General features: G+C 42.2%; 1 protein-coding gene across 5 annotated transcripts in view; it reads left to right on the top strand.

Moving 5' to 3' along the window:
- Positions 1 to 22,227, top strand: part of LOC146304607 (receptor tyrosine-protein kinase erbB-4-like) — a 319,877-nt gene extending 297,650 nt beyond the window's left edge. For 2 of the 5 annotated variants that reach the window (XM_084713356.1, XM_084713355.1), the window contains exons 21-27: positions 6,236 to 6,397; positions 9,918 to 9,993; positions 10,191 to 10,337; positions 15,218 to 15,315; positions 15,518 to 15,688; positions 18,153 to 18,444; positions 19,375 to 22,227. In XM_084713356.1, coding sequence (XP_084569482.1) covers positions 6,236 to 6,397; positions 9,918 to 9,993; positions 10,191 to 10,337; positions 15,218 to 15,315; positions 15,518 to 15,688; positions 18,153 to 18,444; positions 19,375 to 20,213 — 1,785 coding nt within the window. In that variant the 3' untranslated portion in view covers positions 20,214 to 22,227. The remainder of the gene's footprint in view (positions 1 to 6,235; positions 6,398 to 9,917; positions 9,994 to 10,190; positions 10,338 to 15,217; positions 15,316 to 15,517; positions 15,689 to 18,152; positions 18,445 to 19,374) is intronic. The other 3 variants (XM_084713357.1, XM_084713359.1, XM_084713358.1) reach the window with 3 other exon arrangements.
- Positions 22,228 to 24,515: the final 2,288 nt, after the last annotated feature.

Genomic DNA, 24,515 nt, shown 5'->3' with positions numbered 1-24,515 from the left:
AAAAAGGAGATTTTTACCTTGCTGGTACCCAGTGTTGGGTCAGAGGAGGATAACTGATAAAGAGTAATAATGCACAACAAAACACTTCTTCTCTCCTTAAGTAATTTCATTACACAATTAAACAGAGGACAGAACAATCCAAAGCCTTATTTTCTGAATATTACACTGAGGTCAGTATCCTTATCCACTTTTTGCAGCTCAGAACAGAGTAAGGAGGTGTTGAATATAGGGAATTATCAGGGGATACTGGAGTTTTGAAACCTGTACTGACATTTTAGAGTTTGGTGTGATAGCGATACATCAGCAAATACTCATCTTTCTTACCTTAACACGACAGGAACAAGTATTTTTAATAAGGATACCTTAAATTTAGCATTTCCATAATGCAAGTACTTGTTACTTTTCAGCCTTATAACTTTAAACTCTTGACGTGTGAGGTAGCCCTCTAGCGTCATTTCAGGAGGCGCCTTCTAGTTTTAATATGCCACCAAAGTCAGGTGATGTAGTGCACAAGAAAGTGAAGCAAGGAGCTCTCATATTAACAAAATCTCTTTTAATCATCACTTCTGACCTACTATAAGTGTGTGATGGTGTTTGCATCTGCAGAGACCCTGCCCTCTTACTGTATTTCCTTATTTTCTCAGTATTTGGTGTGCTCAGGATACTTACCAACCCAGAACATCAGCATTTGACGTCCTGGGAATGAGACTTAGTAGTGCCAAGTGCCTAGTAGGGCCAAACTGCTGTATTTGAGTTGGGAGTGAGAACATGTTGCATAAACTAACTAGTTCCATTATAGCAATAGATCAAGACTTATTAAACTGGTGCAACAGGCTGCAGGACTTCCCTTTTCATCTTGTACAATTACAATCCAGTAGCGGCTGTTAGAATATTTGTTTCCATTAATAAATCCCAATAAAATCTTTTGTCAGTATGAAATTTCTACAGTGCCTGGCTAATGAGCAACAATAGTACTGCTTACTTGTCCTTAAGCACACTCTGACTCTTGCAAAGGTCTTGGCTAAACAGCCGTTGAAAAGTTCCATGAAGTACAATGTTTTGGGCTAAAAAAATATTTCAAACTACTACAGCAGCACTTCATGCTCCGAGGGCTTAAAACATGCCCCTGTGTCATTTGGGATGTGCAACAGTGCTGGTGGGTCCTTGACCTTAATGCTCCAGTGTCGCGTATGGCTCGCAAAGCTCTCTGTGTGCGGTGAGAGCTGGGAAAAGCTGCTGGGAAAATGTTTTATGGGACCTTTCGTGTGGGGTTCAAGTATGTGTTTTCTGGAAATGGAGGCCTTCCCTGAACTGGACAAATGTAGTCAAATCTGCTGCTGTTGTTGACGGTGACAGTTCATCTGATTCTGACCTAATGTCAAGATTAAATGGCACAGGCTATGAACAGCTGGACAAAACTTTAACATAAAACATTTATTCTAATATGTAGCCTTATCTAACATGCTTGGAACTTCAACATATTTCATTGGGGCAGTAAATGGAAATCAGCAAATTTCAGGCGTTAACATTTCATTTTAGCTCCTTTCAGAAAGCAGGAATTAAGGATGCAAAAAGGAAGTAAAGAATAAATAAAGAAAAGAAATTAAGAGGAAAGAAAAATATTAAAATGATGTGAACAAAGAAAGAAAGGGCGTAAGGGAGAAAGTAAAAAGGAAGCAAAAGGAGAGTAAAAAGGAGTATGAAATATGAAAGCAATATGAAAGTATGTTGGAAATAAGCTAGAAAAAGTACAAAGGAAATTCAAAGGATGTAAAGAGGAAGTAAAATGCAGTTAAAGGGGAAGTAGAGAAGGAATTATACGGGTAAAAAACAAGGAAGTATAAAGGAAATATAAAGGAAGTTAAGAGAAGTAAAGGGGAACTTAAAAGGAAGTAATGAAGGAAGTAAAAAGGAAGTAAGGAAGAAAATTAAAGAATGAAGATCAAAGGAAGTAAAGGGAAGTAAAATGCAGGTAAAGGGGAAGGAAGTACACTAGGAAATTACATAATAAAGTGGAATTTGAAATAAAAGCGACATAAGATGTAAGTAAAGAAGGAAGCACAGAAGTCTTATCGAAGTCACCAAGTACATTTAAATTTCACTGGTTGGTTCCACGGTGTCAGAGACTTTCATGTAAGGAGCTACTGTGTGGGTTGTTAGTGTTTGTAAATCTGCAGCCTTTCTCAAAGAAATAGTACATAAGTCATAGTTGTGGTGTGAATAAATGATATAACCCTTGTGTATACAGTTATAATTTTTAACATGAATGCATAAGTGTTGGAAGTTTTCCAGTGTTTTATTGCACTTGTTAGGAAATTCAAAGACAAGACATCTTCATCTTTCCTCTAAAGGTCAGTCCTAAACATACTGTACACTCTGTACTTTGAGTGCGGCAGCCCAGTGGAAAGTTTGGAGTGGTGCATGGCTCCCAATGTAGCTCTTCCTCCGAGGCAGACTGGCTTTGCTTTCTCCACAGAAAAATAATGGATGAGAGAGAGAGAGAGAGCACAAAGTGATTTTTGCCTCTCAGGCAGGCAGGCAGGTACTTTACTCATTCACTATTAATTCAAGCTGTTGTTGCTGCAACATGCAGTTTGCAACTTAATTTTGTTTGGATTTTGCAGAATTTCCTCAAACAAAGATTGCTCATTTATGATTCATCAGATGGCGAACACGCAGTAATAAACCGAGCCCTACAACCAATCAGGGAAGCTCTACACAAGGTGGCAGGGACCATCTCTGCCTGTCAGTCATACTCAGGTAATAAAGCACATTGTTGTGCACAGCTGAAAGCTCCAAAGAATAAAAAAGGAGATTTTGAACTATGCTTTGTCTATCAGAACAGTAATGTTGTTTACCAAACATGGCAGGTTTAATTACCTCGTCTGCACGTTCCTGTATGATCCACACCGTACAGGTTATGTAAGCACAAATTATCCAATTCCACTTTCCATTTTTAAGGAGTCGGGACTCTGGGGATTCCAATACTTAAGCAGTGTTAAAGCGGCCCAATCAGCGGGACCCTCTCGACCTGAAAACCGAGGCTGCCCCCACATCCTCCGCTGGGACGCTGGTGTTTACCGCCCGGAGTGCCTGAAAATTAATTGGCTCCTTGAGCTGCCGTACATTCCCCCTGTCAGTGCGATGGCCTCCCCTCATTGCCCTGTCACTTTAAGTCGAAGTGTATTAATGGACTGTGTGGGCCATTGATTCCTAATTCCTCTCGACGTCGACATCGGGGATAAATATTGCGTGGCGCGGTCGTCTTCGGGCTTATTGTAATCAGCATTGTTATTGATCGCCTGCCTGAACCCCCCAGAAGTAATCTATTTTAAATACACTTTCAGTAAAAGGGGGGCGTTTTGGGCCTCATGCCAGCACATTGTCTTCAGACTGGTGAGGAAAAGAGGCACAAGAGCTACTTTATCAAAAAGAGGGGGCAACACTTTATTTGAAGGGGTGTGCATAAGGATGTCATTACACTGTCCTAACCATCACAACACCTGTCTTAATGAATGTTTATGACAGTTGTCATTTTAAAGCAAAGTTGACATTGTTTGAGATGTCTTTGCCAACTTCGCATTAGTCAAGGAAACATAACCTGTCAATGTCTTTGTTAACATTACATTAAACTGTTATATGTGGTTGGTTTTGACACTGGAACCCTGAGACTCAGTCAGATAATTAGGCAACTAGCTCTATGGCTAACTGAGCTAAGGAGCTAACACCTGCTACAGATAACAGTAGAGAGCCATTAGCCTATTTTAGCAATAACTAAATTAGCTAACCACTATCTATCCATCAGCATTCATGACATGGATATTCATGGCACACTTATAATGGTCTAATGACAGTTTCAAAACCAACCACATATGACAGTTCAATGCAACATAAAGCTGAACAGTTACTTTAGTCTCATAATGTCGAGTTGTCATGACGATCTTATGTATGCATACCCCTGCAAATAAAGAGTTATCAAAGAGGGACACAGGATGAGGAAGTAGGAAGTGTCCCAAACTGTTATATAAAAGAGAAACAGAGTGACAGATAGAAATATTGCAAGAGTCACAATGTATACTCTGTGAGATATGTCTTCCTTTGGCGTAAAGGTGGTCTCCGGGTGGTCTCTGTCAGCATATGTGTGTGTGTCTATGCGTCTGTCTCCACAAGGCCGGCGGATGATGGATGAGGGCTCAGCCAGTGGCGAGCCAGACGTCAGCGCTATCGATTTATCCTCACATTCGTCTGGGAGGAGGCGGCGCGGGGCGGCTCGCCGCGGCAAGCATTTCAACACAGAAGTGTGCCCCCGCACACATGCGTACACACATATACAGTGTTTTCACCCTAAGTATTTCAAATGAATGACGATTCTCTTGCACCAGCGGAGGCATGAGCCTTGGTTGAAATTTTGTATTGTCTGCTGAGTACAATGACTGCCTCCCTCCTCGCCAAGGTGTTTTTATTGATCCTCCTGCAAAGTGGCATCCACTTGTTTAACATCCAGTCTAATACACTTCAATTGGCCCAGCCTTGCCTGTCTGCCTGCCCGCCCGCCTGCTCGTCTGGCTGTTTTGTTCGGCTATGAGCACAGTAGACGGAGAGGGAGTGTGTATGTGCATCAGCTGAGCGTGCTCATGAGGGCATGATGAAACCTGTGTGTGCTTCAGTGTATTCATGAAGAAAAGGTGGCACGTGTGTCTGTGCGCCCGTGAGTGTGTTAAATGTGCGTGCACGCGCCGCAAATCGTTTTTTGTGCGACTGTCAAAGAGTCCCTGCTCCATCCAGCCCATTGAGCAACAAATTAAGGCTGCAAAAGCAAAGTTGCCATTCCCTCAGCTCAAGGCTTTGTTGTTTTCTTCCCCGTCACTCGCTTTGCTCATTGGGTGTTCATAATCAACGTTAACAAATTGGAAGGACATCCATTGTTCTCCCTGTCTAGCCATCTTGAAAATGGCCCCAATTACCGGGGACACAGAGGCGACATGTCAGAGACGCAATCTCAGTTATGACTGAACAAGATTACACTCGAGTTGGACACGTTACAAGAAGTAGATATTGACGTTGTTCACTTTCAGACACACTGCCAGAACAGCCGGAGCCTGATTTATCTTTTAGTTGTACCAGCTGGTCGATTCAACAACGGTGGAGAGAAATTCAAATCCTTTCCCATGCATATATATTTAATAATACTGCAGTAATATCCAGTGTTCGTAACTATCTTTCAAATATATCTTTCACCAATTATCATGCAGGAATTAAAGGGATTGTTTCGATTATTTGAACTAGAGTTGTATGAAGTTCTTAGCAGCATTAGTACCAGTGTAGGAAGCTTGTACTGCTGTGGACAGAGTGGACAGAGTCAGCAGCAAAATGTATTTTAGCCACCTAAAAAAGGTTGACGGAAACAAATCAATATAAGCTTAAGGGTATGATATATTTAGAATATTATTATCACTTTGTTGTTGTCAGACAGCCTTTTCAGACGGGAAGCCTCTGTTATATAAGCTGAATATTGCTCCTTCCAACCAACCAGACTACATTGGAAAAATGAAACACTGAAACGATGCTTAACTTAATCCTCTGTGTTTTTCGAAACTGGGGGTGTGTCCACTGTCATCTACTGTCTTATTGTTTTTTTTTCTTATGTAGTTGTAGCCTGAAGTTGACCGAAACAAAGCGAGTGAACTAAGGTCAATGAGGTTGCTTCTTTTTTCCAGGTTTTATAAGAGGAGAGGCCCACAGTCTCACACTTTGAAAATCCCTGCTTTAAGAGACATTGATGATGATGACACGTTGCGAAAATCAAAAGAATTGTCTGTAGCGTGCACACTGAATAACTGAACGCGTGTTGATGCAAAGTCAGAGAACTGCATCTCAGAAACAGAGTTGAGAAATGTTTTATACCCAGAGTTGTGATTTGAGAGGCTGTTCTGCTGTATTTTTCACTCATCAAAAGTCTAAAGTTCTGACTTCCTGACATGTCAGAAATACTATAAAAGCTGCCTCGGATTTCCTGTCTCCTAGAGCCATATATATGAGGTATGATAACGATGAAAGATTGAATCTAAATGTCTGAGTGGGTGTGCGGTTAATGATGATGACAGTTATGACAATAATTTTATGTTAGTGCTGACATTTACCGCATCGACGATCTCAGACTGCTCCGATCATGGAATGGAAAATGATAAACGGCTCGTACTCATCTCTCACCTCTCTCTCTCTCCGTCTCTCTAAGGGGATGATGTACCTGGAGGAGAGGAGGCTGGTCCACAGGGACCTGGCAGCCCGGAACGTGCTGGTGAAGTCGCCCAATCACATCAAGATCACCGACTTCGGCCTGGCGCGGCTGCTGGACGCCGACGAGAAGGAGTACAACGCAGACGGGGGCAAGGTTGGTGTAAGTGGAGGCGTGTTACTGTGTGTGTGTACTTCCTGGCCAAGACAAGTTTAACGCACAGGACAGCTTACATGACAGTGGTCAACATAAGTAGTAAATACTGCAGCCAAAAGGTAATAAAACAAAAGGTCAGTGCTGGAGACGAGGGGAGGCTGCAGGGCCACAAGTATTTGTGTGTCTCTGTGAGTGTGTGCGCACCTACTACATGTTTTGAACTAGTAAATACAGCTTCAGCTAATGATCATTGTCATTTTCATGTTTTTGATAATTGGTTAAGTATTAAGTATCTACAGTAAAATGTCAAAAATAAAAAGTACTGTCCACCAGAGCTTTTTTCTAAGATCCAGCCACTCAAATGATCATCTCATCGTCAGCGTTACCGTCAAATTTATCATCTAAAGAATGGTGAATTTCTAAATGTTGACCCAATAACAATAAAATCTTTGACTTTATTAGAAACTGGACAACTATTGAACTAAACATCTGAAGCCAAAGTCATCCATACTTTAATAAATATATATGAAGTTGGAGCTGATAATCATTATTAATGAACGGTAAATTGATAGTTAATTAATAGTTATTTCACTGTGACAAACTAATTATTAGTAATGCTGTACTATCATCAGTTTGTGTTTTAAAAAAAAGTAATTAGTTGATTAATTATATCATCATTGCTGGAAAGAGACAGAGTTATATTCTCTAAATTAGTAAATGACAGTTTATTGTTGCACACATAACATTTTGTCTACCATGTTAAATATTTATTAACGATAACCAAATGATTTGTAAACCTTAAAGAATTATTGCATAGCAGCACGGACCAGATATTTGTCAGACTTTGTTAATGGCTCATAATTGGTTACTAAATATTATTTCACTGGTTATTATAAAGTTGCAACTGATGATTAAAATACCTGACATACCAGCATAATAAAAGTACTTATTAATGATTATTATAATGAATGTGGAACAGAGCATTTTATCTTTTGAGACGTTATTTTCTGCTAAGGAATTCCAGTTGAGAGGCCTTTAAATTTATTCTTTCAACCTTATTTTTACTCCTATTTACATATTTATTGCATTCCTGTGCACATATTTTATGAGGCTGTGACAAATAATCCTAAATGTTGAATTAAAAATTAAATACAGAAGTATTTGTTCACTTTTAGAATATGTGAGGCAGCTAAACTTGAAAGCAAATCTTTCACAGCAGTATCTCCCGGCAAACTTTTTTCACTCCACCACAAACAGAGTAGGTACCTCTGAAAACTATCGCCCTTACGTCTGCTCAGACGCTCCGTCACAGTAGAAGTAAAGTTAAGAAGACAGTTGAGAAGTTAAGACAACTGTCTGTGATCACTCATTTGAAATGTCAATACAGCCAATCAGACGGCACAGCTGCTGTCATTAACTTGTATTTGCACTGTTTGTTTTGTCAGACAGCTTCGCCGACATGAAGTAGTGATTTACTTTTCGCCCTGGGTAACAGGTTGTATTTATAACCTCAGATCAAATCGCTGCTTTATTTATTTATTTTAGTTATATTGCTTTTTGCTCGCTCAGTGGTCTGGCAACAGGAACAGGAAAATATGTAAATGAGAGCGAGTAAATCATAAGTGCGGCTGTATTCAAACACTGTAGAGGTGATGATGGAGAGCATACGAGGGCAGAGCAGAGAGAACAGAATAACCGGGCTGTGTTGGCTCCACCTCACCAGATGTTGGCTGTGATGCATCATTTTCTTGTTTACCAGCCAAAAATGGAGGAAAGAGTAGAAGAGATTTAGCCTTTTTGGAAGACATTATCTAAAAGGGTGTGCAAAGGACTGTCATTACACTGTCATAACCATGTCAAGTGTTATTCGGTCAGTTATGTCCCTGACATTGTTTGAGATGTCTTTGTTATGGCAACTTGACATTATCAAACTAAAAGAATATGTTTAGCTTTATGTCATGCCATAACAATATGTGGTTCATGTTGACCTTGGCCATTGTGAAATCATTATCATGAATATTTCCTTGTGTCATAAATGTCATTGAGCTTTATTACTCTGTCAGATGCTTTTGTAACGGTGTCATGAATCATTTCCCGGACTTCAGCTTAAGTGGTGCCACCCAGCATTCATCAAGACTCTTACTGCTATGACAGTGTAATGATAGTCTTATGCACTCCCCTTGAAATACAGTGTTATCACCTTGTTTTATACAACATTGCAAACATTTTCTACATGACTGGAGAGCTTTGCAAAAAATGACCCGAAAAACATATTTTCAAACTTGAATCTTTTCTAATATAACCAGGCAGAAGATTAGTTTTTTGCTTGTGTTAAAAAATGCTGAAAGAAAAAAACAAAACACAAAAAGGAGTGTATTCTGGGTGCCCTCTCTCTGAGCTGTGAAACTCCTTTGGTCAGGAAAAGCCTCAGTAAAAACACAATTTAGAAGCACTTTATCCAAACAAATAATGCAGCCACAGTTCCAATCAGTTTGTTTTGTTTGGGGACCCAGACTACATTAATCAGGAGCCCCTTCTCTTTTCCTCGCTGGAGACTTACTATGCAAATTGTCCTGATCAACTCCCTTTATTAAATTGGCTTGTTCATTGCCGCATCTATTCAGCTGGAGGCCTAAAGGTAACCACTGCATCTTGAGCTGGAGTTTGAGCTGTTATCTGTGGGCAACGAAAAAAAGAAAAAAAAAAGATCATGTCTTTTCATAAAGTGGACCAGGCATGTTTGATGCGACCATCTGAATGATTGGCTCCATGTCGGAGCTCACTGATGCCTTGATAAATGGGAGATGTTGTCAGCAGATCTACATGTGTGCCATAAAAATAGACGCACCACGAGAGATAAATCAACAGAGATGAAAGTGGAGGCGCCGTACCGCAACCCGAAGCATTTCATTTCCCCTCTTCCTGTTCATTTCCCCCGGAGAGCAGAGCAGGGGTGCGTGTTTCAAGCTCCCACAGGCGAAGGAGAGGCTGTATTTTAAATGACCGGAGCGTGTACATGTGTGCGTTCACATGCAAAAGGCGAGATAATTGCCTTGTTCAGTGGGTTCTACGGCTGAAAATTCCCCCTTACAGTCAATATGGAAATCATACGGCAGTTAGGATACGGCGATGTCTGCCATTGTCCTTGTCAGGAATGTCAAAGGGCCTGTTGTTATTACTATTTCACACACCGCCTGCTCTAAACCTGCAGGCTATGGAGATAATGTGAGACAAATGGCCAATACAATCTCATTTAGTATCTTAAAAAGCACGCTCACTATTGATGATCCCTGGGTTGGACTGAAGCTAATCAATCACAGTACTTGAGTAATATTGAGCAAAGCAAAACTATGGTTGAAAGCACTGTCGATTTCCCGATATCTCCCAAACGCTGGATTAAAAGAGAGGGCAGCTCCTGAGCAAAGTAGCATAATGGAAAATCGTCTTCATTTCATGTGTAAATAAATACAATAAAATGTTTGTTTGATCATAAATCCCTGATCTTTATCGATCCTTCTCTATGCAGATGCCCATTAAATGGATGGCGCTGGAATGCATCCACTACAGGAAGTTCACCCATCAGAGTGACGTGTGGAGTTACGGTGCGTGATGATTACATCCTTGTTGACGTCACACTCATACCTGTGGGAGGAATGAAGTCAATGACCTGAAATCCTGTTTTCTTTATTTGTATTTCGCCCCCTTATCTGTCTGCTTATCTGTTGTTCTTTGTGTCTTTGTCTCATCCTCTCATCTCCCCCTGTCGTGTTCTGTCTTTCTGTTTTTTTCTTTCCTCCAGGAGTGACCATCTGGGAGCTGATGACATTCGGAGGCAAGCCGTACGACGGCATCCCCACACGGGAAATCCCAGACATTTTGGAGAAAGGGGAGCGTCTCCCCCAGCCTCCAATTTGTACCATAGATGTCTACATGGTCATGGTCAAATGTAAGAAAACACACACTAACACCAAAAAAAATCCCACATGGACACACTCATAAACAAGCATGTGTACGCAAAATGTGGTTTATAGAAGAAAGCAGCCATGCAACTGGGACTCGGACGTACTTCCCAGATGTATTCTGACAATTTTGGGGGAAAATAAATGACACCAAAGTCCAAAAACTGCAGTAATACATAGTAAAAATACAAAGCTCCTAGTGCGGCATGGCGTGGAATTTGTATGTTCTCCCCGTGTCTGCATGGGTTTCCTCTGCGTGCTCCGGCTTCCTCCCACAATCCAAAGTCATGCAGGTTAATTGGTGACTCTAAATTGCCTTGAGGTGTGAATGTAAGCGTGACAGGTTGTTTGTCTCTATGTGTCAGTCCTGTGATGAACTGGCAATCTGTCCAGGCCTCGCCTGTCTGTCCAGAAGAAAAGCAGTTATAGATAATGGATAGATGGGCAAACCTCCTGTATAAAAAGGCAACCTTGACTGGGTTAAAGAGATGATAAATTATGCTGTTGAAATACACTATCGATAGTGAAAGCACAGTTCAAGTTGTCGTGAAAAAGCTAGCAGGCTGCTTCTTGCTTACACATATTTACGGAGAGGCGTGAAAGTCCAGCTCCACCCAGTTTGATGACAGGGAATACAGTACTGAGGTGAATTACAGAGTTTTCTGACAGACAGATAATTTTACTTGTTGTTAAAGTAGTTTACTGCTAACTGCTAAGTGTAGTGGCATTAGCTGGTTATGTCAGCTAGCCATGCAGCTGACTGACTCAGCTAACAGCACTTTATTAAGTTGCAGTTAAAATTTGTAAATCACCTCAGTACTGTATTCCCTGTCGGTCATAGAGGCTATGTTTGATCCTGGTCCAGCCAAATTAAACATTTTCACTTCCTTGCCTAGACCTGGAAAGTCACTACTGCTCTCAGCCAGAGTCAGCAAACACTTAGCATATGTTAGTTGATAATGAATGAAATGAATGAATCATTTCTTGCCCAGGAGAACTAGCTTTCTTCAATCTTGTTGTCAACATGAGGCTGCCAGGTCACTAGCCAGGCAACTACTGCTCATAGTCCAGAAATAATAGCGTTCATTTGTAGATTCCCCATGAAACCACAATTTTACACTTTGTCTGACAGTTAATTTTTTTGTATGTCATATATGAAATTAGTCTTCAGTGAAAAAAAGCATGTTTCTTCCTCCATAGCACACATTTCTAAGCATAACTGTTGCCTTAGCCACAGGTGGCAGTATGAAGACAATGTTCCAGAGCAGCACTCCAACACAGTGGGCGTTGAAGAGCACATAATCGTATTTTTATTTTTAAATCATGTTCATAAACTCCTGCTACTCAGCCAGAGGTGTCACAGATGAGTTGCAGTTTAATAAAAGGGTTCATATTTTTAATATTCATCCTGTAAGGTGTTATTTGAGCTCGGGGGCTTGGATTCAAGGCTGGAAGAGAAGCCGGTATGTAAAGAGGCGAGATGAAAAAACACAATCAGAGTAAAAGAGGTGTTGTCGTGAAACCGATGAGAATGCTGGTTTATGGTCCACAACCAGGGACTCTGCCCACATCCTTGTCCGTGTCATCTTCCATCTGGACTACCACACCCCCCCTCCCAACCCAAACCCTCCCCAACTCCCCCTCCAGCCTGCACGACTCGTCCAAAAACCCGCCTTCTCTTCATCCTCCCCAAACTCTCCCGTGTCTGTCCCATCTCCTTCCCCTGGCTGGACTCAGAACCCCGGTGCTGGTGCCGGTGGGGGATCCACCCTCCCATATTTCCAGGAAGCCTTCCAGACATACACGCCAAGCCATGCTATGAGATCTGCCAGCTATCGGCTTCTTGGCCGTCGTTTTCCTCGCAGCAGTCTGGTCACTGCTCTCCCCTGCCTGAACTATGGTGGAGTGACTTTTCTCTCTTCTGGTGGTGGCTGAAAATCTCATTTAGAAAAAACCTCACATCAACTTCTCCCGGCAGACTTTTTTTTTCCCCTCTGCAATTCCACTTCTTTCTCTTTTTTAATTATCTAGTCTTTTTTTGTTGCACAAATATTGTATCTGCACCATGAATATACTTCTTATTATTGGATGCTTGTAGCTTTATGAATTTAAACTTATTCTGCTGTTGCACTCATTGTGAGTCGCACTGGATGAGGACAACAGCAGGGTGCTTAAAATGCCAAACGTGTTGAAAGAGAATGATGTGATTCAGCTTGGAGCTCGATATCAAAACACATTCCCATGACAAAAATGTTAATCCAGCGTAAATGTCATAATATCTAATTGTTTTTTTTCCAAAATGAAAAACCACTGCCAGTGGTTTTTGACAGCACACACGCAAACCATGAAAGCCCTGCAGCCATTTAGCCTAATAACAATGCCAACTGATTTCTTTCCCCATAGACGAGGAGGAGAATACATTTATGTGCAACAATGGCGATGTAATAAACGCTGAGGTCAAAGGGATTCCCTAAACTTAAAGGGATAGTTTAGAGGTTTTACAGTGGGGTGGTCAGTGTGTTACCTACAGTAGATGGTGGCCAGTTTGGAGAAGCAGCTTTTTTTCTCAATGCAACTGCACAAATTGGCAAACAGCATCTGAAATTGCGGTGGGGACATGATGCATAATGTGGAAGGAAAATATGGACAGTAAAACGTTGCTAGCTTACCTCCAGTTTTCTCACAAAGTTGTACCTGCCTCAGAGCTTTCAAACAAATCTTTATCAACAGCTGTCAATAGTTAGAAAGGTCAGCAGGAGCCAGAGGAACATTTTATTTTATTTGATGATTTGCTCATACAGAAGGAGTTGGAATTAAGTAATTCTAAAATCGTACAGTGTCAACTGACTATGTCCACAGCAGGACATTTCTTAGCTTCCTGCACCAGAACTCATTCTGTTTCTCCAAACTGGGGGCATGCCAACCACCATCTACTACAGATTATACATAAGAACCTCATACAACTCCATTGAGCTTAAATCTGAAATATCCCCTTTACTTAACAAGCAGCAAAAATGCTTGAAGGGTTGCACATATTCCTGATTTAGTATTTATATATTATTATTAATATTTTGGGCTGATGACTGAAATATGTCATATCTTTAATTTCCATAGCACCTCCTGCAACACTGAGCAGTTTATCTTTTCTGAAAGTTTACTTCTACTTATCTGTACTCATAGTGCAATGCTGCAGCACCCTGAAAAAGGCTCACATGCACCACATGCACACAGAAATTGGGTGACGTGAGGCGAGCATCACAGCGGTGATCAGAAATAGCCAAAGGAGATCAAGCGCTGAGTCAAACTAGCGAGAGGGTCGCGCTGCTCCATTAAAAGCCAGAAGAAAGCTCAGCAATCGACCGCATTAATTCTAATTACATGTTGACTGAGAGCTGTTGTTTGTGATTGGGTGTGCCATCACACAGCGCAGCCTGTCGCCTTGGCGCCACCCCAATAAAGATGAAATAGAGTTTGATTGCTGGAGTAATTGCACCTCATTTAGGTAATGTGCCTGCGTGGGGGCGCTAGAAGCGGAAATTAGATGAACTGAGCAAAGCCAGGCAGGCAAAATGACAACAGAGAGGGTCAGGGTTTATTTAAGGAGAGCTAGCTTTCAATCAAGTGTGGTGTTGATGGTTAGAGCTGGAAAACAATCAGGAGCTTTTATGGAGAGGAAACGCAGATTCTGATTCGATAACAGGTGCATTAATGTAGCGTGGATAAACAATTACTTCACGCAATTATATTTCGCAGGCATTCCCCCCCTCTGGGGCTGCCAGAGGCACCCAGACCCCACTTTAGCTATCACCGCTGTAGAATATATAATAGGGATGCAGACGCTGGAATCAGCAGCTCAGTTTGCTTACTGTCTAATCTGAGCTGAGACACACCCGGCCTCTTGCTTCACCTGCAGGAGTTGTTTACTGCAGTCATGGCCTCAGGAAGAAAAAAGTAGCCTGGAGATCAAACTGAAAAACACTTTTCCTCGAGCTTAATAACTACCTCTGAGCTGCCCTTGAGCAAGGCATTTAGCCCTTAAAATGTACGGAACTTTCTAAATGTAAACACTGTGCTTGCCTATGCAGTGAAATGGAGGTTAAAGTTAAGAAGGTTCAAATCAATGCAATTTAAGTTTAGAGTGTGTTTGTCTCTGCACTTTAATGGGGATATTTTTACAGGTAAATATAGTTCACATATTTTAGAAATGAGGCCACACACTGAAGTGTGGCAGTGACAGGACTGAGTGAAACTGCAAATGCAAGAGAAGGTCAGCAGTAATCTTCAAAAGGAAATGACAAACAGCAAAGAAACTTGCTAAAGGTTGAGCTAAAGGTTAAAGGGATAGTTTGGATTGTTTGATGTGGGTTGTATGAGGTGCTTAGCCATAGTAAGTGGATTACCTGCAGTCAATACACCCCCCCCTGTTTGGAGAAGAGCTAGCATGGGAGATCGGCGATGCTGCTGTGGACAGGATCGCCAGCAAAACATAAAACATCTTTACTGTCCAGGAAATAAACCAAATATTGCTCTTTCCAATACCAACCAAACTACATAGGCAAATGAGTCATTTTACATCAGTCATCAATCATTTTACATGCTGGTCCTCCACTGCCTCGTTCTGTTAATTTAATTGTGTTATTGTGTGACTTTGTTGAATCCAAACTAACATTTTAAAACACTAAAGTCACACAAAATAACAAATTATTAAGATATATTAGACTATTGTGCACAATAGTTCTTACTTAACTGTCTTTGAGTGTTATGTGAAACACACAAATTCACACCAATATACAAATACAGTACAACTTTGGTTTTATATTGACCCCTCTAACCTCTTCTTCTCCTGCTCGGACTTTCTCCTCCCCAGGCTGGATGATTGACGCAGACAGCAGGCCAAAGTTCAAGGAGCTGGCTGCGGAGTTCTGCAGAATGGCCCGTGACCCCCAGCGGTACCTTGTTATCCAGGTGTGTTTGCCTAAAGAGGCTCACTGTAAGAGCGCTCGATAATAAGGCTTTTTCCGTGCAATCATCCAATTACTGGACACATAAATGTAGTGAATGAAAACATAATCCTCTGAGATATTTTGTGTGTAATTTTTGGGGATAACCAGGCAATAATAGCATCAGTTAAATTAAATTTTAATTATGCTACTGGTGTGCTGTTTAGGGAGACGACCGCATGAAGCTGCCCAGCCCCAATGACAGCAAGTTCTTCCAGAGCCTTCTGGACGAAGAGGACCTGGATGACTTGATGGATGCTGAGGAGTATCTGGTGCCTCGAGGTTTCAACATGGCCCCTCCGTCATACACAACCAGGCCTCGTGTCGACTCCAACAGAGTAAGAACCCTGCATAGGCACACAGAAACATTTTGCAATGGACCTTTCCTAAGTCCTGACCCATTGTTGAGAAAGTTTGCACCCTATGGATCCCTGGTCAACTTTCTCTTCCCTGTTTCCTGCACTCATACTCTGTATTACACTTTTCTGCATTGAAAAGAAAACAAAATTCTGAATATGTTGGGTAATCTGTAAAAACAAGATATATACAGTAAGGTAGCTAGTTTTGCTACCATTAGCTATCCCCTATAAAAAGCTATCTGACAAGTGATATAGATTAGCAAGCTAGTTAGCTAGTGTTTTACTAACATTAGCCAACTTAGTGGCTCAAGTCACATGGCAAGGTTGCAAAAGGGGGACTTTCGAAGAGTTAACTACTAATTTTATAAGATGTAGTCTTCAGATGGATGATAAATCCATCAATAAGTCACGGTGCTTTCAAAATGACATTTCTAGGTATTAAAGCACAAACCTTTACCTATAGTAAAATATTTTAGAATAATCATGCATCATATCTCCTTTCATTCGACCGATTGACTTGCAATTTGTTCTCTTCTCTCTGGTCAAAAACTGCCCGACTCACTGCCCTCTATAAGTGCTCAAGGTGGTTAAGAACTTCTAATACACTGATGATTTTCCTCCGCTAATGGCTCACCTCCATCATTTCCCTCCCAGTGTGTGGCTTAAACCTGGGCTCTTTATGCTCCCGCTCCCCAGGCCCCAGGTTTCATTATGCAGAGCTCCATAAGCAAATAAAAGACGCTCCCTTAAAATGCCGGAGCCGTTGTAGACAATGAGTGCAGGCTTGGCTGCGGCATGCACCACACGCCACTGACTCCCGACTTTGCATCTTATGCACCCTTACCCTCGTGACCTACCCGTTTGTTCCCTGACGAGCCCAAAAAACACACAAGGTAATCCAACAAGGATCCTCCGTGTTCAAGGTCAGCACCCCTATCATGAATTGAAAGTCTTTTGATTATGCAGTCAAAAGCCCCTTTATGCCCAGACAGGGAGAGGAATTCATTGTTAAAATCCATCGGCTGGCTGACTTTGCCACGGAAAGTTAGTTATTCAGGTTGCGCCACCGCAGACGCAGTCCAATACGGACGGTTATCTAATCTGGGCTGATTTGCTCTCACGCTCATACTTGAAAAGAGAGGCAGATAATGACTGGCTTTGAAGAAGGGATGAACAGAGAAGTTTGGAGGAGGGGGAGGTTGATTGTGATGGAGGGAAGACAGTGGACAGATATAACCCCAGGATGTTTCCTCTCCTTTTTTTTTTCCTCGGTTGTGTTTTGTAGCTCTGCTTCCTGTAATTGCTGCTGTAGTGCTAGCAGTTGGCAAGAGCGCAGAGGAGTGGGCCTGGGTTAAATAGCCCACGGCAAGCCAACACAGCACCACAAGAAGCCCTTTGCTTCTCATGTCATGTTTTGTATTTTCTTGTGGGGGGTTTTTGTTCTTTTTTGAGGTTTAGGTGTTTGAGTGGTAGCTTTGCCTTGCTGCCCTTCATCATCCCTTAAGGCTGATGACTGCATCAGCAGAACTTTGTTGGAATACTCTACCTTCAACGGCAGCTGAATGGGTTAAAAGTCACACTTCCTTCGCCCCAGGTGGCATACAACTGGCTCAACCTCAGACTCGAACTTCATTATTTTTAGCATTCGCTATCTATGATTGTTGTGGTTCAATTGAACTATAGACATCTTTACTTTGGTTTGTTAGATAATCTTGTTCTAGAGCTTCTATCATCAAATAGCTGCAAAATGTAAAACAAAAGATCCATTAAAGACATAGTTTAGATTATTTGAAGGGGGCTTGTATGAGGTATTTACCAATGGTATATTTATTACCTACATCAGATGGCGATTGACAAGCCCCCAGCTTGGAGTTGCATCTAAAAAAGTGTACACTATATTTAGCATATTTTCACTACTTTACGTTGCCATTAGACAGCCTTTTTCAATGGAAAATTGCTGTTTTATAAGTCAAATGTCACTCTTACTCACTCATCCAAACTCCATTGGTAAAAAGAGTAATTTTACCGTGTAGAACACAGGAGCTGCTGGCCTCATTCTGTTTGTTATTTGTGTTATTGTGTGACTTCAGCTAATCTGAAATAACCTTTTAAAACACTAACGTCATGAAAGAGTAACACAAACTAACTGATCAAAGCAGTGGTAGATGAGCAACTCCTGTGCTCTATGAGGTAGAATAAGTGATTTTGTCAGTGGAGTTTGGTTGGTTTGGAGAAAACAATATTTTGGCTTATAAAACCAACTGAAACCAGTATTCCTGCTGATTCTCCAAACTGAAAGTGTTGACCACCATCTCAGGTGGTAGTAGACTGACAATCTGACCCCTTCAAATACTCTGATTACTATCCCTTTGACATCTACCTTTGCTCAGTAACATCAGAGGCATTTTTCTTGTCCTTATCCGCTACCTACCCTTTGCTTCAGAACCAGTTTGGATATCGAGATGGTGGTCCAAACCTTGTGGAGGGCTCTGTGGCAGGTGCCCAAGCCAGTGCGAACCAGGAAGCTACAGGTGGACCACTTCCTGCCCTAGAGGACCAGCGCTGTAACGGGAGTCTGCACAAGAAGACCCTGAGCCAGGCTGGGGTTGAGGACAGTGGGGGCCAGAGGTACAGCGCCGACCCTACCATCTTCCTGGGGGAGAGGACGTCCAGAGGGGACACTGATGAAGACGGCTACATGACACCCATGAAGGACAAGAGCTCTTCAGGTACAGGTGCTGTGAAATAAATGTTGTGGCCACTGTAATCAGGAGACAGCTTCATTTTCAGAGCACTTGCATCAAACAGATTTGTTGGGAATTGATTTACAGAAGCTAAGAATAAGTCTTACCTCATTATACATATTTTTCACCAGCCTATAAAACACAAGAAAGACATCACCGTGGCAATAACTGCACCACAATCTACTGCACTGTTCCACAGAGACATAATTTAAATGTAAAACAAGTGCGTCTTGTGTTTACTATGAATTCTAGGGTTGCACCGGTTTTCTCTGTCCCGTCATCTCTTTGCTCGTTCACAGAGTAAATACGATCTTTTGTAGTATCTTCTGCCTGTCATTTTGCCTGTTCATTTCATCCCATTCCATTGATTAAAATTCCTAGCGAGTTCCCGTCAACGGTGTATGTCAGCTACTACAGAGTCATGTTTTGCCTTTGATCATAATTCAGTCCATCAGCCCCGCTCTCGCGCTACCGTCTTTGATTTTTGAGCAGCTCGAAAATATAACAAAGCCTGCAGCAAAATGCATCTGATGCAATGTCAAGGAGCGGAAGAGTGGGCAAAATCAATAGGTTTCGCACCCCACTATTATAGCGCTTGGAATCAGTGAAGAGGGGTCATTTGCTGGCATTTTCACCCCCGGCAGATGGAGTTTGCAGTGCCAAAGAACTGCTGGCAACTTGCCCGTCTGGTCCTGAGTGGCTGCCATTATCGCCATTATCATCTCCATCTCCATCTTCACTCCTCATTAGCGAGTGATCTCTTTCTCTTGCTCTCTTTCAAATTCTATTTCTTTTGTTTTCTCTCCACTTTATTTAATTTCCTTGGATCTTGTTTGCCTGTCTCATTCTGTTATAAACTCCTTTTCTTTTGTTTTCCACATTCCTTCCCTTCCTCCTTTTCTTTTCTGATCTGTGCTACAGAATACCTGAATCCCATTGAGGAAAACCCTTTTGTCTCGCGACGTAAAAACGGTGAGATCCACGCCTTGGATAACCCGGGCTACCACAGCACACCCAACAGCCAGCCCAAAGGAGAGGATGAGTACATCAACGAGCCCCTCTACCTCAACACCTTCCACAGCCCAGCTGAGCTGGGCCTGGAAGCCCTGAGGAGAAACGGTCTACCATTACCCACCCAGCCTCCTTCTTCCATCTCAGCCACGACTTCAGGCTCTCACCTCCCGCTGACCATCCAGACCAGCCTGCCCCACTACCCCCTCCCCACGGCCCAGCCCTCTCCATCTGGCATGTCTTGCCACCATGGCCCACCGACCCACATCCTCCACGCCCACCACACCATCAAACCTGCAGGACAACCTGGCAATCCAGGTGGCGGCTCCGCCACCCAGAGCCAAACAGGAACTTCAGCCCAAGCCCAGGTGTGCCAGTCGGGCGCTCTGTCCACTTCAGCCACCATCGGGCACGGCAGCCTGCCAGCCTACCAGAGCCACGCCACCACGCACCCCGCCAGCTTGCTGAAGCACGGAGGACTGACATCAGGTAAAGTCAGCGGGAAGAAGCTGAAGGTGACCTTTGACAATCCAGAATACTGGCAGCACAGCTTGCCTCCCAAATCGTCGAACCAGGCGGTCCCCGACGGCGCCCAGGGAGGTTCCACCAATGCCAAGCTCTTCTATAAGCAGAATGGACACATACGGCCGGCGGTAGCTGAAAACCCCGAATATATGTCTGAGTTTTCCCTGAAATCTGGCACCGTCTTGCCACCTCCACCCTACCGGCAGCGGAACACTGTGGTCTAGATCGTTCCACTTGATAAACGTTCCTCAATCTGACTCTATAGCCTCCAGAAACCCAGACATCCTCTCCGGTTCCACTGTTCCACGCAGTGGGGAGCGGCCACAGCCAAAGCCGCCCCTCAGACTCTTTCCAAATAACGTGCCATCTGCTGTAGTCTGTAGCGACATCAGAAGGAGGTGGACCGAACCGAACCAAGCAGACCCAACTCAGACTCAACGCACCTTCACTACTATCCAACCCAGTCCATTTCTGTTCTGTAGATAGAGACTGCGCTCCACGTCACTGAGAATGTGAAGGTTCTGGACGGACACGTGACTGTCACACAGCCGTGGACGTACCGTGTTGTCTGAGTACCCAGAATGGCATCAGACAAGATGAATTCGACTTAGGGGACCTGAACTCACTGCCAGCCACTGCGGTGTCAGATTCATGAGAGGAACAAGATGTTTTATTATTTTTTTTGTTTTAGGTCTGAGGATGAACAAAAACTCTCCCGAGGGTTTCTGTGATAAGCAAACAGACGGAGCAAATACAGTCTGTTAGATGTCAAGATGTCTTGTTTTGTGAATGACCTTGTGGAGTGAGGCGAAACAACACAATATGGAGGGGAAAAGACTGAAAGGTTTAGTCAGGAGAGTGACTTCCAGTAACAAAAAATGGAGCACTGAAAGCTGATCAATCATAATCTTTTTGCCTATAGGATTATACTGTTTGTTGTCTAATTTTCCATCAAATATGTGAAACTCATTTCATCTTTCTACTGTGATACTGTGATGGCCAAAACTACAGTGATCCCTCCTTTCACATTTGTAGTTGGACTTTTTAACTTCGCCTGAAAACACGCAGGGCAAAATGCTGTTTTGTTGTTTTTCGCTTGACTGCTGTCTATGAGGAAGAGCTGATCAAAAACAGCTTTTTTTTCCAGGCAAAAGGGAAAAATACACTGTAAACATTTTTATAAACACTGGTTGCAGTGCTGAGAAGATGGATTTTTATACACTGGTTTTCCCTTTCAGATTGTGAAGCTAATTTAAATGTGTATGTCTTGCCATAAGAGTGGGAGGGTATATGGGGAAATTGCTGTATCTGCTAAATAGTGTGATCAGACCATCCATAAAGCAGCTGAACGCAATATGGTGATCATAACAACAGATAGAGAGTGCGGGAGAGGGCGAAAGACAGAAAAAAAAATCTACAGAGAGGCGAGGGAAAGTTCATACAAGCTGCCTAATGAAGACCTCAAGGAATGAACAAGACAGCACCAGCAGAGCACAGTGAAAACAGACTACTTTGTGTGTGTGTGTGTCTGTGGTCATGTCAGTGTGAATGGACCGAATGTGTGTTTTGACATATTAGTGAGCCAGTTTGTCCCCACGGGGATATCTGTGGACAAAGAGACGCGTCAGAAGTCAGCGATGACACGGTCGACAGATAAAAACCTTCATAACCACAGCGGACTAACACTCAACACTAGACCTCAAACAAGGCTTCCATCATTTGACTGCAATCACGTAGAAAACCCAAGCTTGAATCAAAAGCTCATGCAGTGGCCCGACAGCACCAAACCTCTGGGACACTTTCATCATTTTAGGACGTCCTTAAACTTTCTAGCTGTGTTTGATTGGATTGGTTGTAACGTCAGGAACCTGAGACTTTAGGTATGATACAAAGAAAGTGATGTTTTTTCAAACTGTGCCAAAATTAATGCATTAATACAGTCAGTGTTCATTTATAAGGAACCAATTCAGTGGCTTGAACTTAGTTCCTACAAATCATAACCACTTTTTCTCCACCTCCTGTGTCACAAAGTATGCAAGTGTGCGTGTACATACACATAATGTACCATGTCTCATATATATATATATATCATAAACGTGTTTTATATTTTTTATTTAAAATACAAATAGTCCCACCAAACACAACACAACAGAGTGGCATCATAAAAATATGATATAAAGTTTCCATACTCAAAGAACTCAAAAGGAAATTGTACCTCCATTATACGTTTATGATTTTTAGTAAATTAACCTAGCCTTGTAAAAAATAAAGAAGTAGGCTTCATACAAAAGAAATCAATGGACATTTAAAAATACTTATCAAACCAAGGTCCCACCTCTCACTGAACAGATAACCAATCATATTTGATGATAATGGGGGCGGCCAATCAGTGTCCGACCATGCCCTCCAAGCAAACATGTCAAACATTTGCTAGTTCCAGCTTCTTAAATGTACGGATTTGCTACTGTTGGATGGAAAAAAACAAGCAATTTGAACAAGTCCTTTTGGGCTCTGCCAAACTATAATGAGCTTTTGATTTTTTGCAATTTTTGACATTTCAGGATTTAGAGATTAATCAAATGAATATCATCATTACTTGCAGCCCTACTGCAAAGCCAGACCATAATGATTTATTTGACTTTGTCTAAAGTGGGGAAGCGACCTGCACAATTTTAAACCATGAGATTCTTTACCTTAGACAAGCCATCACCAGCAAAGACCAAGACTACATCTGTTTTCTTATTATTTTGACCTAAACGTAGGAGTAATAGTGGGCTAATGGCACTCAATACAAACCTTGTCTCCTAGACATTACGTTTATATGCAACAAATTTCCAAAAGAAAACACACTGCAGCCAGGATTATGTTTGTTATCAATATAAATATAGTCTGACAGTGTTAGATGGAATTCTCCGCCACTGTTAGCGACCTACACGGTGAGAATGTCTAACCTAGTTGCGAATGATACAAATGTAAGCAAGCTAGCTGCTGTGAGCTTTTCTTTTGCAAGGATTTATCCATTTTAATGCCAACCAAGAGTCTGATCACTGATCGACTATTTCCACATTTAATTAAAGTCAGAAGTCAGAGCTGAGAGTGAAGTTACGCCCAAGTCGATTGCATTCTGGTACAAAAAGTCAGAAAACCAAGACGCCCGCCTCCAGGAAAACCTTTTTTGTTAGTTGATAACAGCGCATTTTGTTCTATTTTGCGCTTACACATCATAGTAACATGTCCACTCGTAGAAATTGTGTGTCTGACTTAATGAGACACAAAAGACAGAAGTGTGGACAAACAGTAAATGACTGCAGCTTTCACCTTCTGTTGATTTTGAGGTCGCGGCTGGTGAGGTTCTTTTGATTTTCCAAGCTGGAAATCCGACTTCAGGTGGTGTTTCTGACTGGCAACTTGGAAATTCTGACTTCCCCGTTGAAATGGAATGCACCATATGCCTCCAGTCCATCAAGACTTGTCTCTTCTGAGTCCAAAATGAAGTACCCCACCTGTTTTCTTAAGATCACCAATCGAGCCCTGACTGTTTTCTAGAGAATTGTTCATACCCTCACTACTGATGCCTCTGCAGGCAACCTGCCAGTCAATGCTGCTTAAAGCGCTGGTGTTACAGCCATTATTTCTTCCGCCAAGCCATACAGAACACCTGTGGGTGGGAAAACACCACAAAGCTTGCCAAACGTTGAAGATCAAGGCGGAAATTTTGTAATGATGGTTTCCTCCTGCAATATCTCACTAGAATCACATCTTAGTTCAATCAATACGAATAAAATCTTGTAGTTCGTGACCCTTTAGCGAGTTTTTCCCAGCCATTAACTGTGGAACCTTCACATCATTGCTTCGTCATTGTTTTTAACAGCTTTTCATCATTCTGCGGCATGAGCAGAGCCCCGTCCAAGCTGTTTTCTTGTGTAGGATGTTTATTTTGTGTATTTAAATGTGTGTGCGTGTGTGTGAATGTGTTCGTCTGAGTAAGCCGCATGTGTTTGTCCTCCCCGTGGAGCACTTTGATCAAACTCATGGGTAGAAAGAAAGGATTTCCACCCTTCGTTACTGAAATATTCAACTTGTTTATCTGGTCGTTTACCACTTCAGAGAGCAAAAGCTTTAGCAAAAGTCCAAGGAAGGTAATGCGGCCAGGAGTTCACGGCAGAAACACATTTGTCAGTGGTACTGACCAGCTTCAAGAATGTCCTTGTTTCCAAGTTTTTTGTTTGCTTCAAACAGTATTTATAATGCTGCTTTGATGATATCATGATTATTTGATGAAGGAGTATTTTGTAGTCCCTTTTGGAGCTCTAATTCAATGAAATAGAGACAGCATTTAATATCAATGTGAAATATTTATAGTGCGTTTGAGCTTGTTTATACAGAGCGATGGGAGCGTCTGCCAAATCTGGGTTTCAAGAAGAAGGAAATAAGAAAAGCACGACGGTGGTGAAAAGAAAAACACATGCGTTGGTTTCTCTCTTGTTTGGCCTAAATTATACTGCAGACCCAGGCAAAATATGCGT

The sequence above is a fragment of the Lutjanus erythropterus genome, chromosome 24, assembly GCF_056507025.1.
Source record: "Lutjanus erythropterus isolate fLutEry1 chromosome 24, fLutEry1.hap2, whole genome shotgun sequence".
NCBI lineage: Eukaryota > Metazoa > Chordata > Actinopteri > Lutjaniformes > Lutjanidae > Lutjanus > Lutjanus erythropterus.
The sequence above is the reverse complement of the archived record's forward strand: the minus strand, read 5'-3'. Positions and strand labels throughout refer to the sequence as shown.